The sequence below is a fragment of the Vigna angularis genome, chromosome 1, assembly GCF_016808095.1.
Source record: "Vigna angularis cultivar LongXiaoDou No.4 chromosome 1, ASM1680809v1, whole genome shotgun sequence".
Taxonomy (NCBI): Eukaryota; Viridiplantae; Streptophyta; class Magnoliopsida; order Fabales; family Fabaceae; genus Vigna; species Vigna angularis.
The window spans coordinates 165,128-183,863 of record NC_068970.1 but is presented as its reverse complement, the minus strand read 5'-3'; the positions used below and the strand labels follow the sequence as shown (position 1 = coordinate 183,863).

Here is an 18,736-nt window from a genome sequence, read left to right as displayed (position 1 = left end):
ATAACCAAAGACATTTTAGAAATATATATTTTCTTGGAAGAATTTCCATAAAGTGGTGTCGTGGTGTAGTTGGTTATCACGTCAGTCTAACACACTGAAGGTCTCCGGTTCGAGTCCGGGCGACGCCAGCTTTCGTTTTGTTAAAAACAAAATTAATTTTTGGAATTATTACAATTTCATATTATTTATTATAAAAATATATTATTTAACAATAATGTAGAAAGAAATAATAATAACTACGCATACATTTACTCATTATTTAAAATCCCATTCATTAATGTTAATTAATAATTACTGTTCATGGTGTAAAACAATATTATCTTAGAACTGAAAACTAGTTTAAATGGCCAACATGATGCTTAACACTAATTAACTAGATCCTAATTTATTCGGTGAGCTTCAATTATTTTCTTTTTCACAGCCAAAATATCAAATGTTTATAAGTAATGTAAAATTCTAACTAAAATATAAAAAATAAATGTATATTTAATAAAAAAATACTATTGTTATTTTCGGAGTCTTTGATTATTTTTAAGTGTTTTCTTGTTTTTATATATGTACTGTGTATAATGAAATAAAGGCATAATTAAATAAAAGTGCAAAATTTATGCATATGTTTTAGTTTAAATTAGTCAAATTGCAATATGTGAGACATTAACCTTCCATCCATGAGATGAAATAACAGAAAACTAGTTGTAACTTGATTATTTATGTTTGTACCACACTTTTTAACATTCACTTTCATTTGTTTTGTATGTGATAAGTGTTTTTCCTGTTCCAATATTCAATGTTATACTAACATTATATTATTCGTTTTGTTGTGGATGACGTTAACGTTACCTGATGAATAGAGATTGATTATTCAATCATATTAGATACAAACAAAGAGAGTCATTGGAGGTGATCCTTCAAAATTGCATTTCTTCATGTTGCTTCCTTCATTTGAGTTTACTTTATTTTAATTGCTTAGCTTTCATTCCTTGTTTCCTTGATTTCAATTTTCTTCCTTTATTTCCTAATGATTTGTTTTACCAAAAAAAAAGTTGTTTTTGTCATAGGTTCACAAATCCATAAAGTTGTTTTAATATTCTCACTTATTTTATTTATGGTTAAGGTGTGGTGAAAGATTTATGATTTAAATTTTTTTAACATACTTATGAATTTTTAATGAATATGACTTTAATGTTTGTATTAAAAAATCACTAATGTAGTAAAAAGATAATCTCTAACAATGGTATTTTTTACAATTCTTGAATTAAATGTTGTCCCTCTCACCTGGCCAACACATGTGAATTTTATATCAAAATCACATACGACGAAGACATTTTAAGTTTGTCAATCCTTCCTTCCTCGATACTTGCTAGACAATCCTATTTTAGACAGATTAAAAATGTAAATAAAGATCCTTTCATTTATACAATTTATAAAAATATAAACAATTACGATGACTATTACCTTAAATTACGTGTAAAATTGACTACTGTAGAAGTCAAAATGATGTACCTCTATCTTCAACAATTGAATTAGAAACTCTAATTCCAATGTTAAAATTGCATATAATATATCATGAAACTCTTTGTTAATAGTCAACCCTACACGATAAAGAAAAATGAAAATTGTGATTTTTCACATTATGTCCAATGATGTATTGAATTTTAGCAACTTGCTTCTCTAATATGTAGTGTATGACATCCTTCACTAACTCAATTGCCTTTAATAGCTAACATAGGTTAATAAATGTTTTTAATCTCTTCTGAATAATGTCACGAAATCAATTTATATGCACTAAACAAGACATCAACATCAATTGCTTTTATGACATTTTTTTATATGGAACAAAATCTCTAACATTATTTGTTAATCTAAAATATATATTAAATATATTAAACACATATGCATCAATGCACAATATTGTTAGTGCAATTACTATTGTTTCACATATCTTGCTAATATAACTATAGATTCTTGAAACCAAGCTTCTCATATTGAAATCGAGCTTTCTCGACTTCCTTGCCAGACTTACTTATCAAGCTTTCCAACCTTCTTCATTGTCAAGTTTGACTTCACTTTTTAACAATTATTGACATAAACCACAAACATGAATCGTGCATGTACACTTGCCGTAATGAAACTCACATGGTTTAAGCAAACACCAAGTTATCTCTAAAGTTTTTAGAAAAGACTATGACACAACTCACACCAAGCTATCTCCATAGCTTTAAGGAAACACTGCAACAAGAGTGACATCAAGCTATATTTGAAAAAACACCACAACATAACTCTCCATCACCACTCCTCAACTACTAGCTAGTATACACCAACCAATTATTTAATGACGCATTAAAAACATAAATTCAACACTTAGCCATACATAATCAACAAGTCATAGCTGTCTGAACACCTTTTCAATCAAAAATATCTTATATATTTTAAGAATCTCACTTATATGTGTATATAAAAAATAATCGTAATGATAAACACGTCATAATAATACAAATTAAGAATAATTACATAAAAACACATTAATTACTCTCAAATCTCATTTTTGTATGGGATGTCAAATTTTGCGTTAATATCGCAAATTCTTTCTTTGGATCGCTCCCTCGTTTTTAGAAAATAACATAAAAATATTCTGTGAATCATCGTTTTTCATTCTCCCGTGATTCCTCCCTAAAGAACTCAGAGTAAAGTTAAACAAGAATTTTCGTCTTGGAAAAGGAAATAAAAAAAATACCATGATAATAGTAATAATAGCAATAAATGAATGGAATGACATATGCTTGATAGGCACGGGACAATGGGGGAATGTGTAGGGTTTGAGGGGCACGCATTGGATCCCTGTTTCTATTTTAGTTTTACTTTCTCTCTCTTGGCCTGCATACTCTCTCAGCTGCAACACAATAAGCAGAAAAAAAGAAGCAAGGTTGGTTGATCCACGCCCAAAGAGTGAGTGATCGTTATATCTGCTTCCACCTGTGCTTCCCCTGATTCTAAATTCGATTCCCAATCAGGGAAATCCCCACTCTCACTTCTCTGCGAACGGATCCCCCTCTACGCACCCTCTTCACAGCTATTTTTTTTTTTGTTATTTTAATCACTTCAGTCTTCAACCAAACTATCATCATCATCACCATCCACTTTCTGCAGTTTACACACAATTTAACTTTCTCTGCTTCGTTTAGGTTGATTCACAAAGCTATTTACTCAATTGCTATATTCTATTCTCACCTCCACCAGGAAAACAGTTTGAATTTCAATTTATAGTAATTTGCGCGCTTCTCTCCATGGCATTTTCTGCTTCAACTCACAAATCTACAGGAATTCATCCAGGTTTCACACAATTCTTTCTCACATGACATCCTTTTTCACTAATCCTCTGCTGCTTTGTTTTTTTTTTGTTTTTTTTATGGGATAAAGCGTGGTTTTATTGTAATAAATGTCCCGAGCGATGATTTATTGACAATAAATGTTACGTCGGGAATGAAATTACAAAAAATATATGCCTATTTTTTGTGCTCTTAATCATCTTGGATTGCTACCCGCTGCTTTATATGTTTCTGACTCAAATGATGCTTAATTATTGTTCTAGTAAATTTTGACTTGTTTTACCCTGCTCTGGATTGTCCTTGAAGTCTCGAGTTGAGAGCCAAGTTTGAGATTGCACCCTCTTGTACCTGTTTAATATTTATGTATTCTGGACAGGTAACTATAGATCCTGTAAAAAAATATACATGCTGCTAACTCCAGCTAGCACTTAAAAGGATAGAGCTAGAACTGGGATTATAATGCTATCATCTGCAACTGCAACTTTCTAAACTTCAATGGTTGGTTAATGTAATGTAATACTTCTTATTCTTAGAAACATAAGCACAGTGTATTTTTTCACCCTCTCTATTGAAGCTATTTTGTATGTTGTTGCTGGGGAATGTATTTTGAATTTTGCAACAGGCTTGACACATCCAGCTGCTTTTTTGCTTTGTGATATTAGTTTTACCATGTTTTCTGTTGTGAATGACTTTATCTGATTGAACTGTTTGGCAAACGTTATCAATGTTGAAAGGTGTTTTGCGTTTAATGCATATTTCAAAATCACTTTATGTCATTGTGTACTTCATGTTTTGTTGTAGGGGCAATCAATGATGATTTATACAAGGAGTTGTGGCATGCCTGTGCTGGTCCCCTTGTCTCTCTCCCTCGTGAAGGGGAGCGAGTTTATTACTTTCCACAAGGTCACATGGAACAGGTATTTTGGTTTAGTATTTAGTAACTTTAGTTTTACAAATTCCTCATTTGAACTTAGCAAGCAAAATGTATTTGTAAGCCTGGAAAAATATAAAATGTTATCCTTTCTCACAACGGCAATCCTGTGGAAACAAATTTCAAATGTATAAATTGATTTATTGAAATGAAATTATTTCAAGAACCCTTTTTTGAAGGAACAATTCAACGAGAACACTTTACCTTAAAAAAACTAATACTTTCATATTTTCTCTTAAGTATAATAATTGTCTCTAAAAACTACTGTAATTGACCTTTCCAAAACTGTCAGTAACATTAAATAATACCAACACTAGCGCAAAATTATCATTTTATACCTGACATCGGTCACTCTGGTCCCCGACCAATGTCAAAGATAGATCTCGAATAGTGTATAATCACTAAAAAATTTCACAGTTGAATTGGGGTTTCACTGGGTTTCCTTATAGTGCTCAATAACAATAGAAATACCAATGAAACACAAATCAGTAATGTCACACATTGCTAATTTGATTCCCTAAATTTTTAAATGGAATGCCTAAATTGACCATCCAACCTTCCATGTATGAAATTCTACTAGTAAATTTATTATCCAAGCTTTTGGGTTTAGTTTACCTCAGAGCAAAATAATCAACTTTCTAGGACTGGATAGCATGCACTGTTCTCAGAGCACAATCTCAACTTGAATTTTTTCCCAGAATGAAAAAGAGAGTTATACTTGAAGCTTGGAAATTTCAATTTACTCAATAATTTTGCAACTTATGGGTGAGATTTGGTGGCTTTGTTGAACCAAAGGGGAGCAAGAATGAAAGAAAAGAGAACGTGAGGGATAAGAGATCTTTGACCTTTTTTTGGAGAAGTTTATGTCTACAAAGAAAAAAATTAACATTTTTCCACTCACCTCCTATTTTGGTTTGTGAGATGGCGCACCACCTTTCAGTTTTCTTATGTTGCAGCTAATTAGCATCTCTGATGGTATCATTTTAGCTTTATATTGTAGTAATTTTGATCCATAATTCCTTATAATTTTTATTTTGATAAAATTGTTTTGTACTTTTAAGGTTTATGTTCTCTTTTGTCTTGTGTTGTTCTATTTTATAGCTTGAGGCATCGATGCACGAGGGATTGGAGCAGCAGATGCCTTCCTTCAATCTGCCTTCTAAAATATTATGTAAAGTGGTCAATGTTCATCTTCGGGTGAGTTCTGATTTTTTCTGAATAATCTTATTGGATACTCTTGTTATGGAAGTTTGTCACGATTTACATTGACAATGATTTAATTATTGATTGATCTTGGTTTTCTAGGCTGAATCCGAAACAGATGAAGTATATGCACAAATAACTTTGCTTCCTGGAGCAGATGTGAGTGTAGTCTTATTCTTTGTTTTGTATGATTTATATATCTGCACTCAATTTGTCTCAAACCCCTTTTCTAGTCACAAGTAATAACTGTTTTTTTCCCATTTGAGTTCTCTTTTCTCTCGTTGTGTATGTCTTATTTTACCATGTCTTGTTGGTTCAGCAAAGTGAGGTGACGAGCCCTGATGATCCTTTGACTGAAACTCCAAGGGCCAAGATCCATTCATTTTGCAAGACACTTACTGCTTCTGATACCAGTACCCATGGGGGTTTCTCTGTTCTTCGAAGACATGCCGATGATTGTCTGCCTCCATTGGTTAGACTCTTTACTCTTTTCATGATGCCAATGGGTAAACTTTCTCTTTCTTTCTTTCAGCTGTACTTCTCTTGTAATTTTTGTTTCAGGATATGTCACAGCAACCACCATGGCAAGAATTGGTTGCAACTGATTTACACGGGAATGAATGGCATTTTAGACATATTTTTCGAGGTTAGTAGTTAATTTGTTTCTTTTCCCCTTTTCTTTCAACCTGTTTTTTACCATGAACCTATTATAGAGTGTGATAATTTGTCACCAACACTCGAATGACTCGTATTGATGAAGTGTCTAATTTAAAAAACGTTTGTTTGGCTCTTTGACATAGTTCTGAGACGGCTGAGACAATGTTAATAAGGGCAGACACAGTGAGTTTTTAAACAGAAACTTATTGTGTAAGTTTCCATTATGATTATGGAAATAAGCGGTAGATCCTATATAATCAAGAACATTTAGATTATATATGTATTATTAGGAATGTTTTTATTTATTCTCCTATCATATCTTCATAATATATGGAATTTTTTGAAGTTAATTTTTCTTTAGATGAATCTCGGTTAAAGTGTCATTTTCAATGATGATGATAAAACAAGGGATGAAATGTCTTAAATGAATTAGATCTTCTTTTTACTTTTTGGATTTAGATAGATGGATTAGATTAAGTTTTGTATTTGGTTTAGATTCTTATAGTGACTAACCTTGTTTATAAATGATTTTGAATATATAAATTTTGATTGTCAATTTAAATAACTTATAATAACAGACAACATTTTAACTCATTAAGGAATATTCTGGCAGTATTCCTATTCAGTGAGGGATGGGAATCTTAACACACTCGACCTCATGCCCAAGACCCGTATCGTGAGCATGGCAGTTATAGATGTGGACCACGGTTGAGTGACCCAACATTAAGATTGAACAGGATTTGATATTATATTAGAAATGGATTGGGTGTTAGTCAATGGGAGAGAATTGTCAGTCTTGTGAGGAGTATTGTGACCATATTCCTAGCTAATGTGGGACATTTTAACAAAAATAAATAAGGAGACATAATAAATTTAGGAAATAATTCCTTAGTTTAGATTATTTACTCAATTATTTGACTAATTTATTCCATGATCATTAGTCAGTTACTCCGATTGTTCACATTGTGTAAGGAAAATGTGAGAACTGTTTCAAAAGTGAAAAATATGTTGTCTGTTTTTCTGTAGCTCTTATGGAATCTCTTACTGGAAAAGCTTTTCAGGGAATCCATGGTGGTTAACTTGTTAATTTCTCAAAGTTTTCTTCCTCGTACAACAACAATAGTATCCTTGTATTTTAATCTTTAAGGGTAATTTAAGCATCCGTTTTAACTTGTGGTCACGTGGCCTGTTATGTTTTTTCTGTGCCAAGGTGATCGTCCTCATTAATAGCTGAAGGTACAGCTTGCATGTGCAATAATTTTTATTATGATTTTGTTTATTGCTGCAAAGGGTTCTATAAGAATAAATTCGATGTTTATTTATACTGTCAATAAGTTCCTGAATGAACTGAGTAATGTCCAGGGCAACCCAAGCGCCACTTACTTACCACTGGGTGGAGTGTCTTTGTCAGTTCCAAAAAATTAGTGGCTGGTGATGCCTTTATATTCTTAAGGCAAGTGATTAACAGCAGAAGCTACTATGCCTCCATTCAAGTGCGGGCAAGAAATAGCGCTTTCTTTTCCCCTCTTGCTTTTGTTCCTTAATGTTGTTTGTGATTTTGGCTGTGTTTTGTGTTACATTCTATATTCCAGGGGTGAAAATGGAGAGCTGCGAGTTGGGGTTAGGAGGGTGATGAGACAGCAGAGCAATGCGCCTTCTTCTGTTATATCTAGTCACAGTATGCATCTAGGTGTTCTGGCCACTGCATCTCATGCCATTGCCACTGGAACACTGTTTTCTGTGTTTTACAAGCCCAGGTTTTGTATTTAAAAACATGAAGTTGGTAGTTTTAGTTGCCCTTTTGTTTGTTTGTGGTGTCATTTGGTTATATTTTTCTGTTTTTTAACTTCACATTTTTTATGTGTTTGCTTCTTTTTATGTGACCGATTCTTTTTTTTTATTGAGTTAACACTCTGCTGATTTGTCAATATTTATCTTAGAACAAGCCGGTCAGAGTTTATTGTGAGCGTCAACAAGTATCTGGAAGCTCAGAGCCACAAACTCTCTGTCGGGATGAGATTCAAAATGAGATTTGAGGGTGATGAAATTCCCGAAAGAAGGTGCATCACCTGGCTTGCTGGTATTTGATATTTGGATATTATCACATTATACTATCTGATAATTTTGTTCTCCCCTTGAATGCAGGTTCAGTGGCACAATTGTGGGTGTTGGAGATAATAAATCACCGGTATGGCCTGATTCCGAGTGGCGATCCTTAAAGGTAAAATTTACAAGATGTCTTGTGTGATTTTAAACCTGTGCCCAGTATTGTTTATCTTCATCCTTGTTATATGCACCTCTAACTTTGGTGGACCATCCAATGAATGGAAGAAACATTTAGCTCCCACGTTTATTTTTTCACATAACCTTGGCTGATTTTGTTCTATTGTTTATATGGTTGAGTTATATAAATCGGACACACATCGAGTTGAAATGAAGCTCGTTACACTCTCTCTAAAGAATAGAGTTGCCATAACATTCACTTAGCTGCCAAACTGTTGCTAAAGGTTTTGTATAAAAGATTGCAATGTGCTGCCTGATGGCTAGAAGTTAAGCATAAAACATCAGCTTTTGGTTCTGTAATTTTATGACCTATAATGATCCTATTTCAGGTACAATGGGACGAACCATCATCAATTTTGCGCCCTGATAGAGTTTCTTCATGGGAATTGGAGCCACATGTCTCTACCACTCCTGCAAACCCGCAGCCAACACAAAGAAACAAGAGGGCACGACCTCTTATTCTACCTTCTACAGTGCCTGATTCTTCTTTGCAAGGTGAGTTTGCTGGGCTGGTGTTACACAATTTCATTTTGTCAACTATGCTGTCTATTCTGTTTCTCTACATAATACTCTTTCTTTGTATACCAGGCATGTGGAAATCTGCCGCTGAATCTACATCTTTCTCTTATTGTGATCCTCAACATGGACGTGGCCTCTATCAATCACCTAAGTTCAATCCTTCTGCAACTAACTTTATTGGTTTTAGTGGGAATAGCTTTGTGGGACCTCCTTCCAACAAATCAATATATTGGTCTAATAGGATGGAAAATTCCTTGGAATCAATTTCAGCTATAGCCTTTAAAGAAGCTGGAGAGAAGAGACAAGGCACTGGAAATGGCTGCAGACTCTTTGGGATTCAGCTACTTGAGAATTCTAATGCAGAAGGAAGTCTACAAACAGTCTCTTTATCTGGAAGGCTGGGTGATGATAGGTTTATTCCATCATTAGATGTTGAATCTGATCAGCATTCTGAGCCATCAAATGCCAATCGGTCTGATATTCCTTCATTAAGTTGTGATGCTGAAAAGTCATGCCTGTCTCCACAGGAGTCGCAAAGCAAGCAAATAAGGAGCTGTACGAAGGTAGTATGGATTAGGTGGTTTAGCATTTCTTTTCAACGTGCCAGAAAAGTGTTTTCTAGATTATTTATTTGTAATGTAATTTAATGTTTTTGTAGGTTCACATGCAAGGAATGGCTGTTGGGAGGGCTGTGGATTTAACACGATTTTGTGGGTACGAAGATCTGCTCATGAAATTAGAAGAGATGTTTGACATCAAGGCTGAGCTGTGTGGGTCCATAAAAAAATGGCAGGTTGTCTACACTGATGACGAAGATGATATGATGATGGTTGGAGACGATCCATGGGAGTAAGTTCATTTAACTTGTATATTTTCTTGGCCTGGACATTTTCATGTTTGTAGTTAACAATATTTGTGTGGTTGTGATGAAGCACATGAAAAGAAAGGAAAATTTTATTAACAACATACTTTTCTTCTTGCATTGGGAAACAGAGGGTGTGTAGTTTTGTGGTATATGAAACTAACTTGTCGGCACTTTATCGCAGTGAGTTCTGTAGTGTTGTGAGGAAAATTTTCATCTACACGGCAGAGGAGGTAAAGAAGCTCTCCCCAAAAATAGGACTTCCAGCGAATGAAAAATTGAAAGCAAACAAGCAGGATTGGGAAGAAATATTCAATCCCGAGGAGCAGTCGTCTAATGTGGGGCCCAGTTGCTAGAAGTCATAAAATTTCTAGCATATTCTACTTGTTGTATATGCAATAAATGTTGGTATGGTATGGGAGTAGAAGATGAAAATGGTGATGATGAACTTGCCCAAAAGAAGCATGGCTACATACTTGAATACATGCCACTTTCACTTCCACTTCCAGTTGTGTACTGTGCAGCTAAGGTGGGGTGGCTGGCACGACATGATCTTGTTTTGACAGGCATTGTGGATGAATGGAATGCAGAGGGTTTGTTTTTGTTTTGTTTGGAGATTCTGCTGTCTGTTTGATTTGATCTTGGCGTGCCTTAAATTAAAGATAGTTTTTCTATATCTTCCAGACCTCTCTTCTCATTCAGTTGAGTTTCACGCCACCATCACACTACTCAACTATCATCCACTGGAATTCACTCAATGTGATGCATCTCATTTCTGTGTATAGTATTTATTGTTGTCTTGGAATACTATTTGTATGTATCTGTCATGACCCTCTCTTCTCTCTCTAACAGCCCCGCTCAATTTTGTTTGGATTGTTTATGATTTCTGTAACTCCACTTCTTGGATGATGGAAAGGAAAATCATTTTTTCCATCTGTTGTATGATTTTATGAAGACACTAACTATCCTGTTTGAGTATTCGCATTATGATCATAGTATTGTGTTTAAAATCCTGTTGTATGATTTTATGAAGACACTATCATTTTTTTCCCGCTCAATTTCTTATTTTAAATATTGACGGGAAAATATATATATATATATATATATATATATATATATATATATAATTAAAAGCTAAAAACAATTAACACTATTTATAACGTTTTAAATATTTTACGTATTTAGTTTTTTTAATTTTGTTGTCATTGAGATGATTGTTCCCATTTTTTATTTTTAGGTAGCTGGTTTATTCGTTTTTCTATTCTTTGGATTTCTCTTAATTTTATTATGACAAACTTAAATAATAAAAATACTTAAATAAAGATAAAAGCAAAATTTTAAACACACATCTATTAGTTAAAATTTAATTAAAAACATCTAAATTTATAAAATAATTAGAAGTTAATTAAAAAAGAAGATAGTGAGAAAGACAACATAAGAGACTATTTTTTTTCTACAGAAAGAACAGTGAAAACAAAAAGCCTTTTTAAATATATATTATAATTTATAAAATTTTATAAATTTATATTTAATCCATACCTTTTTCAAATATATATTATAATTTATAAAATGAATTAAATATATATTAATATAAATTTATATTAATGGACTCATCTAAATTTATATAAATTTATAAAATTTATAAAATGAATTAAATATATATTATAATTTATATTAATGGATTCATTCATATGAGAGATGAGTTAAATTCAAGAGTACGAGTTTTAATGTTTTCATGAAAATTAACTAATTTTTTTCATTGTTAAAGATTATATATTACAATTAATACTTTCTCAATTATTTCAGCAGTAGAAATTTTGAAAGATTATTGTCTTTTTTTTTTAATTTAAAACTATATTAATTATTCATTTTTGTTATTTATATTATTATTTACAAAATAATTTATTATGTCGAAAATATTAAGAAAGGCGAAAAAATAATTTATAAAGATTTTACTAAAATCAAAACGATATATTATTTTTTAAAAAAAAAACCCTAAACAGCAGATAAAGAAATCGTAGTAATATATAATTTATCATACAGTTTATAATTGTATAACAAATTATATAATAAGTTTTAAAAGTTAAAAAATATTGTTTATGAAAAAAGAGTAGAAGAAAAGATTCAAAGCAGAAATGGAGATGGGAAAAGAGAGAAAGATGAAGACAGTGCTGATAACAGGAGTTGGGAAAGGACTTGGGAGAGCCCTCGCTGTTGAACTCGCCACTCGAGGTCACACAATAATCGGCTGCTCCCGTTCGCAGCCTAATCTCGATTCCCTCCAAACCCAACTCTCTTCTTCCAATTACAACCACAACCATTTGTTCTTCAATGCCGACGTCGTCAGTGCTTCCTCAATCACAACCACTCTTTCTGTTTCTCTCTCTTCGTCCCACTGACCAACGCACTTTGATTTATTTCAGAGGTCCGACGAGAGCGTTCAGCAAATGGCCCGACTTGTAATGGACCAAAAGGCCGTTCCTGACATCATAGGTTCGTAAGCCTAACCCTAATTCGTTAATTAATTTATTTAAATTTTAAATAAATTAGAATGAAATGAGGTGTGGATTTGTTGGTCAGTGAATAATGCCGGAACCATCAACAAGAACAACAAGCTATGGGAGGTTCCGGCGGAGGAGTTCGAAGAGGTTATGGATACGAACGTGAAAGGGACTGCGAACGTGTTGCGCCACTTCATCCCTCTCATGATAACCTTGAAGAATGCGGAAGGCATAATAGTGAACATGTCCTCGGGATGGGGTAGGTCCGGTGCGGCGCTGGTGGCTCCTTACTGCGCCTCCAAGTGGGCCATAGAAGGGCTGAGCAAGTCGGTGGCGAAAGAAGTGGGTCAAGGGATGGCCGTGGTGGCCCTGAATCCAGGTGTGATCAACACCGACATGCTCGCCTCTTGCTTTGGCTCTTCTGCCTCTCTCTATCAGTCCCCTCACTCCTGGGCTCTCAAGGCTGCCACCCTCATTCTCAATCTCACAGCTGCCGACAACGGTTCCTCTCTCACTGTCTGATCTCTTCTCTTATTCTTTCAATTTCTTCTTTCATTTCTTCTTTCAAACACATGTCAAACTTTTACATTATATAATTCATGTTCTTATTTACAACACCCTGTACCCTCCCTTTTCCTCTCTACACAATTCCTTCCTTGAAAGGTCCTGAATCATGCAAGAGTTTTATGACAAGCTTCACCTGCACACGCAAAAACTAGTCATTAGGAAATTTATTGTCCAAAGTCTCTAACCTAACTATATTGTTTTTCAAACTCCTTTTTACTCAAATGTGAAACTAATGCAAGAAGTGTCAGTTCAAAGTATTTTACTATCATTATAATTCATGCGATTTACAATAATACTAAACAGTGACGAAAATTACCGAAAATTTATGCATCATACCTGAGATGCTTCACGTTCCAGAAAATCTTGGATGGCTTCCCTAAATTCTTCATCAATAAGGTAATGACAGCTGTAAGTTGTGACAGGAAGATATCCCCGCTGAATCTTGTGTTCACCCTGAGCTCCGGCCTCTACTTTTTTAAGATTTAGTTCGATGGCTGCTTCGATTGCCTGTCCCGTCAGTACTGAGTCAGTATATATTTGTCCAAAAGTGAAAAAGAGAATATATTTTCCCAAATGAAATAAGGAAAACAAGACACTGTGATGCCAATAACAGAATAAAAGTGGAGAAGGGATGTGGAAGGAGGAAGATGAACAAAAAATGGAGAAGGCTGAAAAAGCTTGAACTCAGACAAGTCGAGAGAGGAGGAGAAAAACTCATTTGAACCAAACACTAGGTGGAAGAGAGGCCGAATTAGACTATACATAGAAAAGAAAAGCACATTATCTGCCGACACCCAGCAAAAAAGGGAAGTCCATTCCATAAAAAAAGATATAATTTGATAATACTCATTATTTGTTTTCCAACCATAAAACCAAAACCTAATAATCCAATAGTAACTTAGGAGAAAAAATAATGAGAAGCATTACCTGGTAATAGCATGCTTCAAAATGTAAACTTGGGTAGTAACTTCGTGGCAAACACCCCCATAGGCGCCCAAACAAAGTGTCTCCTCCGATAAGATTCAGGGCTCCAGCAACTAACTCATCCCCTTCTTCAGCCACGACAAGTAGCACGTTATCTCCCATTTTCGATCCCAGCTCATGGAAAAATTCCCTTGTCAAGTGAGGAGTCCCCCATCTGTAAATAGGCCAACAACAATACTAAATAATGACACTTCAACCATCCCCATGTCATCAAACATTTAAAAAAAAAAATCAAAATTATAAGGTCCAATTAGGTTAACATACTTGTTATCAGTTGTGTTCCTGTAAAAAGTGTAGAAGGAATCCCAGTGCCTAGCCTTCCAATACAAAAAAACATAACAAGTGAGATCGCGAGTAGAGGGAATCACTACTAAAAGTTTCCCCCAATGAATTATGCTATTGTAATATCTTAAGGATACACCAACTATACAATCATTACAGGAATATATTAAAATGCGCACTAGAATTGAATTGCTGTCAAATGTGTAGTGATCAGAGAGCATTATGATTTACAGAGAATGCTCTGATGAACATATCTTCCAAACCATTTTAAGTGAATTTTGGATATTCCAGATAACATTGGTCTCACTCACTGTTTTGGTGTGGTATGACAACGTCATCAAAATTTAATGGTTTGAGCAACTAAATGTACTGTGAACTTCAGAGGATCAATTGCATCATGTATGCCCTAAGGTCAATTTGCAAATGGGTTAAAATTGGTGCGTATAAGCATTAAGTTACCCGTAGTTGAGCATTACCTAACTTATAATGATGGCAAATATGCTATATTGTAATTAGAAAATCCTATACTATATATAGGAAAAAGTGTAAGATGATTTCAATATTCTTCATAATATAAACTTTTCTTATCTTCGAACAGAACTATGATGTTCTCCATCCTATTGCTAGAAGACATCAGTTGGCCACATTTATATAATTTGCCACAGAACATCCTCTGTAAATGTTATGTACCTGAATCTTCAAAAAGTATATAATGTAAAGTACCTTTATTTCATGACCCCGAAGCCGTTTCATAATCAAGTTCTGGGCTGAGATCTGCAGATAAAGAGATCCTAAGATATATGTGACTAAAAAACTAACAGGTCAATGTGCATTGACGTCATTTAAAATCCAGAATCGTTTGGCTCGTGGTAACCCAAATAAAAGAAGGCATTTTCGCAATTCATTCTTATTGTGCTATCACAAGCCAATAGAATTCCAAGAAATCTCATCACATATTAATAATTGGACAATGGTATCTTGGCCATCCAAATTTTTTTATTCCCATTGTGACAATACCCTTTATTACTTTTCATTTCCTCTAAATTTTTTTTACAGATGCAAAAGTTTATGACATTTTATCCTTACATAAGTGTGAAATGGTTGTCAAACAACATTTTTTCTTAATAGTTGTCCTACAGAAATAACAACACAGAGGACAGTGCTATTGGATAGGGTTCTAAAAAGACTAACCACATTAATAAAAAAAATTTATGAATACCAACCTTTTTACGTTCTTGACGTATATTTTTTCTTTTACTTTGCTTCATGTCCATCAAGAAGTCATCAAAACTGCAAACATAACAACAGTATTGGTATAGACTGATGTTTATGATTAACTAGACACGTCTCTTTACAGAACTATTATAGTGGACCAAAATCACACGTGATAACTCAATGGCATCTTGTAAACAGATAAAACAATTGACAAAGGAAGATAAATGATTGGATCCTTGCCACTGTTCAGCATATTTCTGAAACAATATTATTACTTAAAAAAAAAAAAGACGCAGGCTCAAAGAACAAGATAGAACAGTGTAGTTAAATGCTAGAGAAATCCAAGATGAGCTAGACTTCCAACTATGAAAAAAAAGAAGATACGCATGGGAGGCAGACACAGTTTACAGGGATGGCTCACTTTTTGTAGTTACGGTTTTTCCAGTGGTACTGCATTCCAATCCTGGGCAGGAAGCCCTTTTGGGTGAGTTTAAGCCACTCATTCTCAGAGGGAAAAGTAACATGTAACGAGGAAAGCTGTGACTGTAAAGAGACAGAAAGAGGTTAATTAGTAAATGCATGTAGTAAGAAGCAGGTGGAGAAGTTGGTCATTGAGTACATTGGCAGTGATGTCCTTCATTGCAGAGACAATAATGTCAAAGATTTGATCTTTGAAGGAGGTGTTACGAAGCAAGATCCTTGAACCGGTCACAGGGGTGAAGGGCACACAAGATTGCAACTTGGGGTAATATTTGTATCCGTATGAATGGTAAGCATTGGCCCAAGAGTGATCAAAAACAAATTCACCGTAGGAATGAGTTTTAAGATAGAGAGGGACGACGGCGAGAATGTTGTTGGTCTGATCTTTGGCAACTATGTGGTGTGGCATCCATCCAGTTTCCCTGACGGCGGAGGCAGAGTGTTCCAAGGCGGAGAGAAAGGCGTGGGAGAGGAAAGGATTGAAGCTGTTAGGGCCACTGGCATCGACAGCACATGCATCCCATTCCTTTGCAGAAACGTCAGAGATGGAAGACAACACCGACACTCGAACTGTGTCTGTGTCTGTCAAACTGAAAGTGAATTGGTGTTGATGAGTGGAAGAGAAGGAGAGGGAATTCTTTCTGTTCCCTAATCCCCAATCCCCAAAAAGAGCATTAATTCTGAATCTGAATTTCAATTTGAATCTCACTGGAGAAGGTGCCTTCCTCAGAAAGAAAGAAGAAGGACTGCATGTACAGCTCCTCACACTGCCTCCCACACCTGCCATTCCCACTTTTCCGGAACAACCCTCCGCCACCCCAATCATCGGATAATGTATATATATGTATTTTTTATGCTCATTAATTCTGTATTTTCTTATTTCAATCTTTTTGTGTTTTTCTATACCTCACAAAACATCAATTTTTAGATTCATCACCATTTACAGACAATCCATTAGACTAAGACAGAGGGATATTATAAATTATACTTTTTACCCTAATTGTATTGAAAATCATAATTAAGTTATTAAATTTTAATTAGTCTTAATTAAGTTTTTATTAATTTGATCATTTTCATTGTAGTTTGTGGTTTTTATTTTTAATTTTTTAAAACTTTTTTTATAATTTATATATGTATTTTTATTTTTTTTTAAAATTATTATATATCAAATGATGACAAAAATAGTGTTACTTCATGTTTAGACAAATATCATATAAAAAATATCAATTTAGTTTATTGTATTTTGTCTCAGTGACAATTTTTTTAAAATATAATAATTTTATTTTTCTCCAAAAGACCAAATTTAACATTTATATATATATATATATATATATATATATATTATAATAATATTTTTATTAAAATTAAATTTTTATTAAATATTTTTAACAATATTAAATTTATTTAAATTTATATTTTATTTAAATTTTGATTAAAATATTTATACATTAATAGTTTTATACAAATTAATGTTAAAGTTGTTTAAAAATAATAATATTATAAATTCAAATACAAAATTTAAAATAGTTTTATACAAATTTAAAATAAATATATTTAAAACTTTAAAACAAAATCTGAATAAATTTTATATAAAATATTAATTTAAATAAACTTAATCTTATTAAAAATATTAATAAAAATATCAAGTTTAATAAAAATATTATTATAGGATTTATATAAAAATTAAATATCAATTTGTGAAGGATTGAAATTACTTTAATAAAAAAAAGTTAAAATTAAATTGATATAAAATACAAATAAAAAAATTAAATTGAGATTTTCTACATATACTAATAACATGTGATATTACCACTGTCACGTTACATCTTCGTGACAAAATTTGCATTTCAAATGTAACAATTTTTTTTCGAAAAAATAATTATATTTTTTTTTTTAAATTACAAAAATCTATAAAAAATTCAAATAAGTTTTATTTTAAAAAAAATCATAACATATAAATTAATGTCATTAATATTGTACTAACAAAATTAACCAAATTACATCATATTTTAAAAAATAAAAATTAATTAAGACCAATTAAAATTTGATGATCTAATTAAAATGTTCAAACAAACGCCAATACCAACCCAAAGTTTAAACCTAATATGTATTTTAGTCTTATTTTTTTTAATCTTTCTTCTGTTATACTATTATTTATTACATATACGCTTCACTCAATAAAAGTTGAAATATAATCTGTTATATGCTTTATTATGACAAAGAAAAATTATATTATATTGTTTTAAAAAATTGAGGTTAAAGGGAAAATGTTTAAAATACTTAAAGGAAATTGAAAGCAAATCACTACTACAATAAAATAAAATTATAAAACTAAGAATAATTAAATTTACCTATCTTAGAAAAAATTCGTATGTGGGGTATGCTTTGAGGTTGCGACGAAGGACTATATAGGGATTTGGTAGATTTTTTATAAGCAAAGCAAGGGACTCGTTTCTGAGAAAATACTAAATATTTATCTTTTCTAAAATCCGGTTCATAAAAATTATTGTTCTTGTCTCTATATAATAATTAAACCAATTAAATGAATGCCAACTAGATATTTTAGTCTAAATGTTCCAACAAATATTAAAATAATATGGATAAGAAATATTTGAACTTATTATTTTATAACTTTAATCCGAATGAATTAATGGTAATGTAAAAATATAATCGCCTCATTTGAATTTATAAAAGAGTAAAATTTATATGTAACTCAAATAATAAAACCTGAATATATTAATATTAGAATAACTTTTGTACGTAGTATGTATGATTCACGGACATGTGAACTTAATTTTAAATATTTTTTGTAAATTACATTTGTAGTGCTAATGTTCATAGTTATATCTTCATTTAAAAAGATATTTTTCAATTTGGAAGGGTCTAAAAGGTTTTTATCTTGACCTTAATAACCACAAACTTTATT

The 18,736-nt window shown here is 32.6% G+C and overlaps 3 protein-coding genes and 1 non-coding gene across 5 annotated transcripts; 3 read left to right on the top strand and 1 right to left on the bottom strand.

The window, feature by feature from the left end:
• The first annotated feature begins 54 nt into the window (after positions 1-54).
• TRNAV-AAC (transfer RNA valine (anticodon AAC)) lies at positions 55-128 on the top strand. Its single transcript has one exon. It is a non-coding gene; the product is annotated as a tRNA-Val (tRNA).
• Positions 129-2,785: 2,657 nt separating this feature from the next.
• Positions 2,786-10,756, top strand: LOC108347474 (auxin response factor 1). 2 transcript variants are annotated; one of them, XM_017586742.2, is made up of 15 exons: positions 2,786-2,946; positions 3,238-3,330; positions 4,128-4,243; positions 5,359-5,454; positions 5,563-5,619; positions 5,780-5,932; positions 6,022-6,106; positions 7,480-7,570; positions 7,710-7,874; positions 8,058-8,177; positions 8,263-8,338; positions 8,730-8,895; positions 8,989-9,482; positions 9,578-9,768; positions 9,966-10,756. In XM_017586742.2, exons 2-15 carry the CDS (start codon positions 3,285-3,287, stop codon positions 10,135-10,137), a joined length of 2,028 nt encoding a protein of 675 aa, XP_017442231.1. In that variant the 5' UTR covers positions 2,786-2,946; positions 3,238-3,284; the 3' UTR covers positions 10,138-10,756. The 2 variants fall into 2 exon arrangements, with proteins under 2 accessions (XP_017442231.1, XP_017442240.1); XM_017586751.2 differs by having other exon boundaries at positions 2,788-2,923.
• Positions 10,757-11,879: 1,123 nt separating this feature from the next.
• LOC108337316 (NADPH-dependent pterin aldehyde reductase) lies at positions 11,880-12,897 on the top strand. Its single transcript, XM_017573848.2, has 3 exons — positions 11,880-12,123; positions 12,205-12,274; positions 12,362-12,897. The coding sequence occupies exons 1-3, from the start codon at positions 11,917-11,919 to the stop codon at positions 12,802-12,804; spliced, it is 720 nt and encodes a 239-aa protein (XP_017429337.1). The 5' UTR covers positions 11,880-11,916; the 3' UTR covers positions 12,805-12,897.
• LOC108337221 (uncharacterized) lies at positions 12,809-16,651 on the bottom strand. The gene is made up of 8 exons (XM_017573735.2): positions 15,950-16,651; positions 15,752-15,873; positions 15,339-15,405; positions 14,839-14,889; positions 14,098-14,150; positions 13,777-13,987; positions 13,186-13,356; positions 12,809-12,982 (listed from the first exon to the last, which is right to left on the bottom strand). Exons 1-8 carry the CDS (start codon positions 16,634-16,636, stop codon positions 12,923-12,925), a joined length of 1,422 nt encoding a protein of 473 aa, XP_017429224.1. The 5' UTR covers positions 16,637-16,651; the 3' UTR covers positions 12,809-12,922.
• Positions 16,652-18,736: the final 2,085 nt, after the last annotated feature.

Coding starts and splice junctions, on each gene's coding strand:
- LOC108337221 (XM_017573735.2), bottom strand. CDS start 16,636: ATGATTGGGGTGGCGGAGGGTTGTTCCGGAAAAGTGGGAATGGCAGGT. Junction 14,890..15,338: donor TACGTCAAGAACGTAAAAAG/GTTGGTATTCAT, acceptor CTTTATCTGCAG/ATCTCAGCCCAGAACTTGAT. Junction 14,151..14,838: donor TTCGGGGTCATGAAATAAAG/GTACTTTACATT, acceptor TTGTATTGGAAG/GCTAGGCACTGGGATTCCTT.
- LOC108337316 (XM_017573848.2), top strand. CDS start 11,917: ATGGAGATGGGAAAAGAGAGAAAGATGAAGACAGTGCTGATAACAGGA. Junction 12,124..12,204: donor TGTTCTTCAATGCCGACGTC/GTCAGTGCTTCC, acceptor GATTTATTTCAG/AGGTCCGACGAGAGCGTTCA. Junction 12,275..12,361: donor GGCCGTTCCTGACATCATAG/GTTCGTAAGCCT, acceptor TTTGTTGGTCAG/TGAATAATGCCGGAACCATC.
- LOC108347474 (XM_017586742.2), top strand. CDS start 3,285: ATGGCATTTTCTGCTTCAACTCACAAATCTACAGGAATTCATCCAG. Junction 5,620..5,779: donor CTTTGCTTCCTGGAGCAGAT/GTGAGTGTAGTC, acceptor TTGTTGGTTCAG/CAAAGTGAGGTGACGAGCCC. Junction 8,896..8,988: donor GCCTGATTCTTCTTTGCAAG/GTGAGTTTGCTG, acceptor TTTGTATACCAG/GCATGTGGAAATCTGCCGCT.